The sequence below is a fragment of the Alligator sinensis genome, unplaced genomic scaffold (genome assembly GCF_000455745.1).
Source record: "Alligator sinensis unplaced genomic scaffold, ASM45574v1 scaffold564_1, whole genome shotgun sequence".
Lineage (NCBI taxonomy): Eukaryota > Metazoa > Chordata > Crocodylia > Alligatoridae > Alligator > Alligator sinensis.
Genome location: NW_005842328.1, coordinates 1494319 through 1507402, shown reverse-complemented (window position 1 = coordinate 1507402; position 13084 = coordinate 1494319). Strand labels below are relative to the sequence as shown.

The window sequence follows — 13084 nt, the reverse complement described above, 5'->3', positions numbered from 1 at the left end:
GTACATGATCACAATTGTGATTGCACAGAAAGTGGAAGTTGCTGCTGCTCCTCTGTCCACAGGAGTGCCTGTCTGCATCCCTATGCTACTGTACTGAGTCATACTTTTCAAGATGTATCTAGCAACTTTGCTGCTTCAAAAATTAGATTAAAGAGTAAGACTTGCACAAAAGAATAATACATTACACTTTTTTAAATCTACAGAAATATTATTTTTTTTTTAATGAGAGAATGATTAGGAACTAAATTCATTTTCCTTGGCGTAACCAATTCATTTATAAAGTATTGTTAGAGAGGGAGGTGTACATATGTATATAATGTGTTAGCGTACGATATGCTATATGTATACATTTGCCTTTTGTAATATTTTAAAGAGAAATATGCTTTTCAAATTGTGTTATTTATGTTTTTATATATTTGGTATAATAGTCACATGTGATTTCTTGTGTCTGCTAACCATTGACCAAATCTGTTCCCCTTGGAGGTGAAACAGACCGTCATTGATAGTAGTTATAGAGGATTTGCTGTTAATAAAGTGGTACATCATAGTCCTCTCTGTTTCCAACTCGTCTACTAAATTCCTGCTTTAAAAAATTGTGTATCTCCACCAGCAGTGACAAAGCACTGTCCAAGTTTCTGACCCTAATGAAATGGATGAGAAGGTAAACTATGCATCAGTGAGAAATAGTAAAGCACAAAGTAATTGTGTTGAATTATTCATATGTCTTTCCCAGGTTATTCTGCTGCACCTCCAACTTGCTTTTTCTTTTGTGGAAATTTTTCATCTGCGCCATATGGGAATAATCAGATTCAGTCACTAAAATGTATGTAAGTCTGTAAGCATATTTACTGCTAATTAAAGTGGGCAACATATTAATGATGAAAGCATTTTAATAGTGAAAAAAATATTTTATGTTTTTAAAAGTGACAGAAATTTGACATGTTAAAAGTTTTGGCTAGTAAATGGAAAGTGTAAACCTATTGTCCAGCCAGGTACAATCTCCTTAAAAAAAAAACCTCTGCATTTTTTTTTCTGACTCTAGGTTCCCTGAAGACTCTTGCAGACATAATTTGTGAATATCCCAACATTCATAAAAGGTAGGTGTCCAACTCTTGTGTAACAATAATGTTTGCTGTGTGAAAAATTTTAACAGAATAGTTGTGTTTCCGGCTTTCAAAGATTAAAGACAGCAAGTTTCTGACATGGTATAGGCTATCTGTGATCATGGAGTCTTCCATGCCTTGAAACAAGGCCATATCATTATTTTGGAAGTGTATAAGGTTTTGACTGAGCCTCTAACGGCTTTTTACAGTGATTGACTGTTTGAATAAAAGTGAAACCAATTCTCTATCTCTGGACTTTTTCTCTAGGAACAGTCATGGGAATTAACTAGTTATAACGAGTTATAAAGTTAAAGAAACAGCTAACTTTTAACTTTAACTAGTTAAATTTTTTAGGTGTCAACTTTAACTAGTTTAAAAAAAAAGGTTAACTTTAACTTTTTTTAAAGTATAAGTTAAAAGTTTAAAAAATTGAAATCTGGCTTTCCCAGAGTTTTTCCTGACCCAGCCACTCTCCAAGATTTACACGGAACGATATTTCTTTATTGAAACTCTAGGACTTCTTGTTTGAGAGGCAGAGAGTAGTGTGCCTTCCTATGAGAGATGGTCTCTTAAGAACTACAAGTCCCAGAGTTCCTTAGTTCATGCTAAAAGCTAGAACTCTTGGTTCCAAAATGATACCTTTTATTATACCAACTGGAAAATGGCAAGAAAATTGTCCTTTTCTGCAAGCTTTCGGGATCAAAGTCCCTTTGTCAGGCTCTGGGAAAAGTGTAGATGGTACAAAATGGTAAAAAGTCCCCATAGGTAGGAAATAAACTTCATTTTTGCACAGAGGGAGCTGAAGATGGAAGTCTGTCCCTCTGGGTCCATGAGAGTGTCTTTGTGAGCTGTGTTGAGTAGCTCTTTAGTTCATGCTGGCATTTTCTGTGCATTTGCAGAAGTCAACAGGGCAGCTAGTTGGCTGCAGGAGAGGGAACAAGCACAAACAAGCGGAGACATTAATCCCAGTATGAGTGGGAGCAAGTAGTGAAGGTGAAGCAGATGATGACTTTTTAATTTTAATGAAGATCAGAACCAACAGTCCAGGGCCCAAGAAGTTGAGCATTACTTCTTAGCTGTGACAGAGGTGTAGGTTGTAGCTGTGTTGATCTAAGGATATAGGCAGACAAGGTTCTTTGGGTGAATCTGATATCTTTTATTAGACCAACTTAAATCACTGGAAAACAATTTTTAAGCAAGCTTTCGGGTTCAAAAACCCTTCATCAGGCTAAGGAAGTCTCTGCAGCTGGTGCGTGCTCTTCCTGGATGGAGTGAAAAGTAAAGAAGCGAGAGGCTGGGCTGGTGTGCATGCAAGACAGGCAGGCGGTGAAGCTGTAGACTGAGGAGTCAGTGGGTGAGAGAGGCTGGGGGGGGGACGGAGAGGGAGAGAGAAGGGGGATGAATAGTGGAGAAGTACCTGGGGAGTCAGATGTCAGGCAGGTTATAACGTGTCATAAATTCAATGTCTATATTTAGTCCATGATTTTTAGTGTCCAGGAGGTTGATGAAGTGGAGTTCATAGGTTTGTCTCTGGGAAGTGTTTGGTAAATTTCTTTTGAGGGTCAGGACTGAGAGATTAGAGAGAGAGTGGCTTTCTTGTGAGAAATGTGCCCCACAAATCATTGGGTATTCCTGTCTTTGATAGATTTCCGGTGTGCGTTCATTCTGGTGTTTGGTCTCCTACGTATTTTCCATCAGGGCATTTGATGCATTGGATGAGGTATATCACATTTCTGGAGGTGCAGCTGTAAGATCCGGGAATGCTGATGGCTCTGTTGTGGGGTGTAGTAATTGTGTGGGTGGCGGAGCTGTGTTGGCAGGTTTTGTATTTCTTGTCATGGCATGCTCTGGATCCATTTGGTGTGCTCTGGGTCTGAGGAAGTTTGCTTCTGGTGATGAGGTTAGCGAGGTTTGGTGCTTGTTTGAAGGCTAGGATGGGTGGCTCTGGGAAGATCTCTTTTAGAAAGAGACCCTATTCTTGTATGGGTTGCAGTTGAGGATTTTCCGTATGGGTTTGAGGGAGGGGTGATATGTCATAACCAGCAGTGTGCGATTTTGTAGTGGGTTTTATTCTGTACTGCAGCAATTCTTCAGAGACGAGCCTATGAACTCCACTTCATCAACCTCCTGGATACTAAAAATCATGGACTAAACATAGACATTGGATTTATGACACGTTGTAACCTGCCTGACATCTAACTCCCCAGGTACTTCTCCACTATTCATCCACTCCCACCCATTGACTTCTCACTCTACATCTTCACTGCTTGCCCAGTTTGTATGCATGCCAGCCCAGCCTCTGGCTTCTTTACTTTTCATTCCATCCAGGAAGAGCACGCACCAATTGCAGAAACTTCTTAGCCTGACAAAGGGTTTTTTAACCCGAAAGCTTGCTTAAAAATTGTTTTCCAACTATTTAAGTTGGTCTAATAAAAGATATCAGAGTCGCCCAAAGAACCTTGTCTGCCTGTTCTCATCTGTGAGACAATTACCTGAGATGTCACCTACTATGAAAAAACTATTCATCTGTTATAACACAAGCATTCCCTAATCTGCCCATGTAGAGCGATTGTTCAGTAGTGGGGCTTAGCTTTGCAAGACAGAAGAGGAAAATTGTTAGATGTAAATTTTGAAATGCAGCTTTTGCTGAAGTGCAATAAGCATGTTTAAACGCTTTCTGCTATGCAACTGAACATCCTTTCTCATTTAAACTGATTTTCTCATTTCAGTCTAATTTTGATGTTCAGACACTTTCATTATTTCTAATTCAGATGTAGTTCATACCCTTTTGTTACCTTTTTGAGCAAGAAAAATTGTAACAACAGAGGTTTTCGTGGTAAGTTTTTATTTGTCACCTGGCTGTGAATATCTCCTTTCTGTTGTTCTGGTATACCTATATGATGCATTGACTGTTACAAAGTACTTCACATAGAGAGGGGTGAGAAGGATGTAACATTACATAGGTATTGGTAAATTGTTATTCTGAAAACTGAGAGACAAGTATAACATTGTTTTCAGATAAAGCAGGGCGAGTTCCAAGCAAATTAGTGGGCTTCTGTGTGCTTATGGAAAAGAAACCCACTCATTGTATTTGAAAATGTAAAGTGATGCTGAGAGGCAATTCACCGTGTTTTTCACGCATTTCTCACCAATCAACTTTTAACTAGTTACTCTCTTTTTAACTTACCTTTTAATTAGTTGAAAGTGGAAATATTTAACTTTTAACTTTAACTTAAGTTAATTTTAAAGGCTGCTAACTTTTAACTTTAACCAGTTATATTTTTCATAAACTTTTTTCCCATGACTGTCTAGGAGTTCTGCTTCCTTCACACCTTCCTTGAAAGCAATGGGGGCTGCTCATACAAATTCTTTGCAAGACCTGGGGCCTTTTATAAATGAAAACATACATATATTCCATGAAAGTAACTGAAGGCCTTCAAGCTGTGTAAACCCCACAAAGATTCAGAAATACTGTCTGATACAGAATTACCTCCTCCTCCACCGTTCTTCCCAGCCACTAGTCAAATAAAAGGGAAGACATGCTGTAAATGACCTTTCTGCAGTGTTCTTGTTTCTCAGGCCTGTCAAAGCCTCCTTCCCTGGTAGTAGAGCTATATGCCCTCTTTACATAGGTTTGAGGGTCTGGAGGGCAGAGTTGTGGGGGAGATGCTCTGAGTTGGTAGCATGAATCTCCAAGTGCCTGGAGCTGCTCACCAGAATAGTGTGCCATGGCATGACATAAATTGAGCAGCTTTGTGGGTTACTTCACAGTATGTTGCCTGTACTTGCATCATTGCAGATGAGTGTAATAAATAGAACATTTGCCTTGACTGTTTACAGCAGCCGATTTGTGTTCATTCCTGGCCCTGAAGATCCTGGTCCTGGTCCTATTTTACCACGGTAATTCGCCTTATTATAGTTTTAAACATTTTGAGACTTTCTGTGTCTAGTAAAAAAACTGGTAGGGTAAACACGTCCTCTATAGTCAATCTGTTGCTGTTTATTTAGGCCACCGCTAGCAGAATGCATCACTCAGGAATTCAAGGAGCTGGTGCCATTTTCAGTTTTCACTACAAATCCTTGCAGGTAAGCATGTAACTTTGATATTAACCATAGAAAGCAAAACAGTTACTGCTTAACTGAGTGACCAGTTTAAGTGCAGAAGTAACATTCTTAAAATATGTGCTGAAATTTTAAACTGTTAGCTAGCTACAACAAAAATATTGGGGAGTTAAAGTTTTAAACATATTATTAGTAAAATAAACACTACCTAGAAACTGTTTCTACTTTATTCAGAAAAAGAGGAACCTAAACATACACTAACCAAAAAAAAGATCTCTGCAGGAATAGTATAAGAACACAAGATCCCTTCCTCTCCTAGTTCAGTAGCAGAACTCTTAAACAGAGGCTTCTCATATGGAACATGTCCATTTTTCTGTCTAGAGGAAGGGGAGATGGGAGAGGTCAGGGTGCGGAGGTAGTCTTTTCATTGTAATTTATCTAACGTTTTTGCTGCTCTAACTGATAAAGACAATGATTGTGCAATATTTGATCACACCTTTCATAAACTATCATTTCAATTTTCTAATGCCAGGAAAATTAATACTTAATTCAATATTATCTAATCAGGGTACAGTACTGCACACAAGAAATCATCATCTTTCGTGAAGATTTAGTAAACAAGATGTGCAGAAACTGTGTCCACTTTCCTAGCAGCAACTTGGATGTTCCTAACCATGTAAGTTAAACATATGTCCCACATTTATTTTTGAGATCACTCTGATTTACTGTATTTAACACAGGGACTATGAATTCCCATCCTTTGACCTACACCTTAATATAACAATACCTCCTAATAGTTAAAATATTTGGTGACTGAATGGTGTTGTAAAGATGGTTCACTGCATATAATGGTACTATTGAATAAGAAATCTCTATAGTAAAATAACTAAACATTTTACCAGTAAAGTAACTGACAGTATGACAAGTTGTTTTTCACGTCCTTCTCTGAGTGGGTCCCAGTGGTGGGGCGCACATGCCCACGTACACAAATTCAGAACTTCCCAGCAGGCAGTATCTCTTAGTACACGTTGCCAGGGAAGTCTGGCTCCTAAATGAAAGGTTTAGCACAGTTTGTCCTCCTGTACTTTGACCAATTTATCAGTGACATTTGCAATAGAGCAATATGTGCATTTCTCTAAAGGTCACTTCTTTCTACTTCTTCTCCACTGAAAGTCTTAATCCTTTCTGTGACATAACCCCAGAGCAATCAATTGTGAGGTCTCGATTTACGATTCCAATTTAGTGAACGATCTGATGGAACATGTTCTTCTAATCATATCAGAAATGTTTCATGAATCGTATTGTGCCTGAAGGACTATGTAGGCTGCTGTTTTGTCTCCAAAGCCCATGAGGGACTGATGCAACACCCAGCTCTGGGGTATTTGGAGATCAGAGTGTTGACTGAGCCTGCATAGTCATTTTTGGGTCATAGGTACTGAAAACTTGCACATTTTCCTCTCTGTTTGCTTTGAGGCTTCTCCCTCACTGCCATGCATATCAGTGGAGCTTTTGTCAACAGAATCCATTCAGAGGCACAAATGTACACGTTTTCATTTTCTATATCCATGATAAGCATGTCTTTCTCCCTTCTGTTATATGTATTGGCAGAGATGCTTTTTGCATTACAGAGCACAATGCTTACCTTTAAGACCGGGGGCATTTTGCTGCAGTCTTAGTGCTGTCCACCTTTTCTGTCCGTGTCATTTCAGAAATGTAAATTACGTTTGTGTCCATGCAAAAGAAATGATTGGGAGGAAAGATCCTTGCCCTTGACACTGTAGACCAGAGGCTTCCAACCTGTGGTCCATGGACTCTGTGGGGGTCCACAGACTATGCCCAAGTGGTCTGTGAAAGACGACTATAAAAAATGAAAAGTATATGAATACCCACACTTACAATTCAAAGGCACCTGCACCTCCATTTAAAATTTTCTAGGGGTCAGCAAATTAAAAAAGCTTGAAAACCTTTTGGCACCTTCAGGTCTTGTGCAATGTTCTTGAAACTGTTGAGTCACTTGTAAAGTGCAATTCTTCCTTTAATAGTGCAGCTGGTGGGTGCTGTGTCACTGGGTGGCTGGTCCTAAAATGAGGAATTGGGCTCAACCTCACCTGTGATTGATTGACCTATGACAGGAAGTGACTCCGTTGGGAGACAGCTGCAGGGGCAGGAGGCCCTGGATCAGATGCATGAAGTAGGTTGATTCCAGTGGCAGACCTCCCAGCAGAGTGATTCTCACATAAGTGGCCAGGAGAATGGCAACTTGTAAGGAACTAGGTTCCTACGGAAGGATAAGAGACTAGGTTTATATGTAGAATTTATGTTAAACTATTTTCTTGTTAAAGAAAGCTGAAGCCCTGAGAGAGAGGGCCTGGACCAATATCTGGGTGTAGTATCAATTCTTTCTGAGCCAACGAGATGGCCAGCAGCCTTACAACGTCCTTCAGACATCGTGTGATCCACAAAGTGGCTGTGGCGTTATTTTACTAACAAGGCTTCACACCAGAAATAAGCATGAGACCGCTTTTGAAATGCATGTGCTATTTACTGCTGGTATTATTAGTTAATAAATAGGGAGAACTCCAAGAAAACATCTCTTAAGTACAAAATTGCTTTTTATGGGAAACTGACACCTGCAGTTATTGCAGACACGAGTTTTGGTTTATAAAAATAGTCCACACTAACTTCACTCCTTTTTTTTTTTTTGCCTTTGTAGTTTGTAAAGACTATCTTATCTCAAGGACACCTGACTCCACTTCCACTTTACGTCAGTCCTGTATATTGGGCTTATGACTATGCCTTGAGAGTGTATCCTGTGCCAGATATGGTTGTCATTGCAGACAAATATGACCCCTTCACTGTCAACAATGCTGACTGCATTTGCATAAATCCTGTAAGACTCTTTATGCTTTACCAAAATAGGTCATCATAACACTGTTGGCAGAGTGTGATATGAAATATCTTTTAAAATGAAATGTAATCAGTGAAATATTAAATATTAGGGGAACTTGAGTGCCTAACTATTACAAAAAGAAAGAGAGAGGTGGTAGTTACACTGTACCTTTTGTTATGTGCACAATAACTTCAGGAATCCTTGCTTTTTCATTACAGGGTTCTTTCCCAAAGAGCGGATTTTCATTCAAGGTGTTCTATCCCTCCAACAAAACAGTTGAAGACAGGTAAATATATCCAGTATATGACTTTATTATCACATAACACATCTGACCACTTCTGACTTCGATTCTATTCTAGAGGCAAGCAGGAATAGTCAGTGGTTACTCCAAAATGTAATATATCTGTGTATAGTCTCCTGAGGGAAAGGGAAGCAAAGGCTACTTTTTGGTTTCTGTGGCAGACATGCAACTCCCATTGAAACAAATAACAGTTGTGCATATGCATCCAAGGGCAAGAAATGGCCCTTTTTAACCACGGTGAATTTGTATTGATAGCGTGGTGTTTTATAAATAATAAACAAATATCTTTAAAATGTCTTATACCACAAATGTTCCAACATCTAGTGCACACTGTTTTATACATATGCAAGTTTATATGTACAGTCAGAGTTCTGAATGTCTAGAAGACAGATTTTACAAATTTTTAAAAAGGGATTAGGGTGATGGTTAGATATAACAATTCACAATTAAAAAGAAAAGGTACTGTGTACTTCCCGATACTCTACGTTCAAGAAAAAAATTATTTTTGGGGAATGATGTTATGTTGTGTTCCCTTATTTTAGTCAGGCAAGCTTTTGCACTTTACTGTGCTGTAATGATTTAGTTACATTGTTTCTTTATTGTAACTTGAGTGAATTACATCACAGTACGGTATAGTTCTTTCCACCATAATTTGGATCAGGATCACATCCACATTTTGCAGCGGGTTTGGTTTAGTTGCTTTAATTTCTAGTATTTTATATCTGTCTGTGAACTTTATAATCTAATAGTAATAGGAAATCATAGCACCAGTGAAATAAAAGCACTGTGTTTCTTGGAGTTTACATTTGCAATATCTACTATGTATTTAATTGCTCAAAATAAAAGCCTATAGAGAAATGTAAAAATTCCCCTTAAGTAGAACTCTGATTTTTGTTTAATAAGTTGCCATCTGATAATAGCATTCATGCAGAGATAGAAAATATCAAACCACCTGACAGTAAACAGGTTACATGTTTAAAAACTTAATGAAAGTTTTTAGGTATCAAAAACTGCAGGAGTAAGTAAATCTCTTTCTTCAAAACAGTGATATATTTGTTTTAAAAACCTAAGTGCTTCTTGTTTGTATTTTCAGCAAACTACAGGATCTTTGAAACTTCACTGACAAATGAAGCATTCTGTTCCAACATGCTGCAGTGCTATTTTTTTGTTGTTTTATATGGATTCATTTTATAATAATTTACATATTATTCTGTACTGAATGCCAGCATTTTTGTAAATAAATACTTACATAAAATAACTGTTTCATAGGAAAATTATGATTGATAGGATGCCATCTGAATTCATATAAACCAAAGGGGTGGCAGTTCACAGATTCAGAGACGTTAGGGGCTGGAAGTGACCTCTTGAGATCATGAGGTCCAGCCGCCCTGTGCTTGTGCAGGTAAGACTGCTGGGATCAGATCTTAGCAGAGGGCTGCTCTCTCCTCCCATACTGAAGCCTCACTGGATTAGCCACTCTGAAAGACTGGGAGAGGCAATCTAGAGCAGGGGTGGCCAGAGTTGCTCGCCCTGGGACACATCCGATCCTCCACTGAAGTTCAAGAGCCAGAGAGTAGGAGGGGGCGAAGGGAGGGATGCTGAGCGACCTGGCTTTGTTCCCCCCCTGCGCCTGCCAGCAGTCATTAGGCACTGGCAGCAGGATCAGACTCCTGCTGCCGCAGTGCAGAGCCACTCTGGCTTTCCCCATGGGGGGCGTGCTCCAGGGTAAGTGGTACGGCTGCAGCCTCTGCCCCAGCAGCCTCGCACCTGAGCCTGCAGTCCTGGAAGTGGGTGGGCTTCACCCTATTTCTGGAGAACCACAAGTACCATGCCAGCGCACAGTTTGGCCACTGTAGATTTAAAGGCTGCAGGGTCGTTAGCCCTTCTGCACAGACCAGGAACAAATTGAAGCAAAAATGTATCTGAAATAGATTTCATTTTCTATTCAATGTTTCACTCGGAATTAATGCGTCTAATGCAACATTATGTACGCTTTCAGTATTTTGCATGACTGTTTACAGAATATAAAATGTAATGGCATCAGTCCATTTTAATAGTTTTAAGTGTCAGAAACCAACTGTGACGCACTGATCTGAAAACCTTTATTTGTCCAGTATCTCTTTCTGCTATGGTATAACTTAGTACAGCTGAAGCACGTGGAAACTCCAGTCTTGGACCAGTACCATGGCATGCAAGCACCGTGCAAACAGAGTAACTGTCCTTGTCCTTAATACGAAAAGTGTACATGAGGGAGTAACAGAAGGCAATATTATTCTTGGTATGGGGGAGGTGGGATTGTGGTGAACCAGGAGCCTAACCTTTGTCAACTTTTACATAAAAATTACAGCAAGAGTGTGTTAGGGAAGCATCTGAAGAATGTGAGGGTGTTTTGCTAAGTGCCGTAAAAGCAACAGAGTAAGAAAGTCCTACCCAGCCTTCAATAGATTACAGTCTGAATAAGGAAATGAGATCATGCTGGGATGAGAGGTTTAGCTGCGTGGATAGAAAAGCAGCAGGGGTGTGTGAAGCAAGCTCAATTCGGATTCAGATTCGGCCCGAATCGGGGACAGCAGTTTGATTTGTTGATTCGGATCACTGTCCCCGATTCAATTCGGCCAAATCCAAATCTGAAGATTCGATTCCAATTCGGAGAATCAGCGATTCGGCCATAGGCACAGCTTTACATGTTTTTTCTACGTACCTCGAGGTACCGAGCACGGCTTGTGAACGCTGCGATGTCGGGGTGGATGGAGCATCCCATAGGAATGCGGGGGGAGGCAGCAAACCCGGAAGTAGTCCGGCAGTGTTTTTGTTCCTCTTCTGGGTCTGAGGCCGAGCACGCTGGGGCGCCCCCCGCACTTCTGTGGGATACTCCATGCGTAGAAAAAACATTTAAAGCCACATCTACATCTGAATCGCCAAATCTCTGAATCGATTCAGAGGGTTCCGATTCAACTCGGAGAGATTTGAATCTCTCTGATTCGATTCAGAGTCGGCCACTGAATCGGGGACTGAAGTTTCGCACAGCCCTAAAAAGCACTAAGAGACATTAGGCAAAAACAAACTGCAAGATTTAGAGGGAAGGTGGATGAGAGGACCAACGGAGAGGTCAGGGTTGAAGATGATGCCCAGGTTATAGGCTCCAAAAAAAGGCAGGGGATACGGTGGTGTCCACAGTCAGCAAGAAGGCAGTAGGGTAGGGTTGAAGAAGGAAGTTGAGGTGATCGCCAGACAGCCTTGAGATTTTTATTTTGGAGTTAGACTTGTATTCAGGAAATAGGTCAGAACGACCCCCCGTAGAACTGGGCGGGAGGGAGAGGAGAATCGGGAAAGGGTCTGAAAAGCCAAAGGAGACAAGGCTTCAAAGAGACGAGTACAGCTGATGCTACCAAAGGCGGCCAGCAGACGATGGAGGACGGCGCACTGTTTCTGAGACCTGTCAAATGCAAACACAGCTTCAGGAGCAAGGACAGTCAGGAAAGGAATCCCAGACGCGCTCAAAGAGCCTCGGCTGGAGGGCCAGAAGTGTCCGTGGGGTCCGGAGAGCAATTTAAAGAAGAGGAAGACAAACATAGGTGCATGGCGGAGCGCCAGAAAACAGGAAGAGGGCATGGAGAAGACAGACAAAAAACTGGCATGGGGATCGGGAGGGCAGGGTGCCGCTGCAACGAGGGGAGCAGGGAGCAGAGGAGACGGCCGATTGAGGAACCACGGTGTCTGGCGGTGCGGAGGAGGCAGACGGCCGTGCGTTTCCTCCGTACGTCGGAAGGAGTGGGGGGGATTGATCTTGCTACTAAGAAGAAAGACGGAGCGGGGGGCAGAGAGGGAAAACGACTCACGGTTGATTAACGAACGCTCAACCAGAAAACAAAATGAAAGGTCACTTGTCACGGAGTTTGCTTGAGAGGGAGCGCGGGGGTATCGACGTGGACCCCACCATGGAAAAAAGACAGGCGAGAAGAGGGAGCACATGGTGGTGGTTGCCAAGCTGGGCCCTGCAATGGAGAAGAGACAGGTGAGGAGAACGACAGTGACCTGCACCGGGAACTGAAAGGGAAGAGGACAGGGGTGGTTTTAATGACGTAAAACTAGGGATGTGCGTCTAAGACGCGTCCAGGCCGCTGACTGCGAAATACTGCTGACTGCTACTCACTGCGCCGGGGCCGGGCAAGGCCTCAGCGCGCCGCCGCCATCTTGTTTGGCCGGTCTCCATAGCGACCAGGTGTGTGTGTGGGGGGGGAGAGAGAGAGAGCGAGACTACTGGCGCCGCCATCTTGTTTGGCCGCTCTCCATAGCAACCAGACTGGGCGTAGCGGCGCCGCCGCCATCTTGCTTGGCCGGCCTCCACGGTGACATCTTGCCGGGCCGGTTTCCCCGGTAACCGGAGCAGCAGCGTCGCCATTTTGTTTGCGCCGTCTCCACGGCGACCGGAGCAGCGCAGCGCCGCCAGAGCGAGACTACTGGCGCCGCCATCTTGTTTGGCCGCTCTCCATAGCAACCAGACTGGGCGTAGCGGCGCCGCCGCCATCTTGCTTGGCCGGCCTCCACGGTGACATCTTGCCGGGCCGGTTTCCCCGGTAACCGGAGCAGCAGCGTCGCCATTTTGTTTGCGCCGTCTCCACGGCGACCGGAGCAGCGCAGCGCCGCCATCTTGTTGCTGCGGTTTCCCCAGTAACAGCGGCGCGGGCCGGCCGCACGGCGCGGACGATGGCGGGTGCGGGCGCGGAG

General features: G+C 42.4%; 2 protein-coding genes across 4 annotated transcripts in view; one reads left to right on the top strand and one right to left on the bottom strand.

The window, feature by feature from the left end:
- POLE2 (DNA polymerase epsilon 2, accessory subunit) overlaps positions 1–10966 on the top strand; it is a 35389-nt gene extending 24423 nt beyond the window's left edge. For 2 of the 3 annotated variants that reach the window (XM_006028593.3, XM_025210021.1), the window contains 8 exons: positions 734–823; positions 1043–1097; positions 4944–5003; positions 5112–5189; positions 5733–5841; positions 7879–8055; positions 8274–8341; positions 9450–10966. In XM_006028593.3, the coding sequence (XP_006028655.1) occupies positions 734–823; positions 1043–1097; positions 4944–5003; positions 5112–5189; positions 5733–5841; positions 7879–8055; positions 8274–8341; positions 9450–9468 (656 nt within the window). In that variant the 3' untranslated portion in view covers positions 9469–10966. The remainder of the gene's footprint in view (positions 1–733; positions 824–1042; positions 1098–4943; positions 5004–5111; positions 5190–5732; positions 5842–7878; positions 8056–8273; positions 8342–9449) is intronic. The other variant, XM_025210022.1, reaches the window with a different exon arrangement.
- The window catches only part of KLHDC1 (kelch domain containing 1), an 84194-nt gene that overhangs the window by 68517 nt on the left and 2593 nt on the right, over positions 1–13084 (bottom strand). The gene's annotated exons all lie outside the window — the stretch shown is intronic.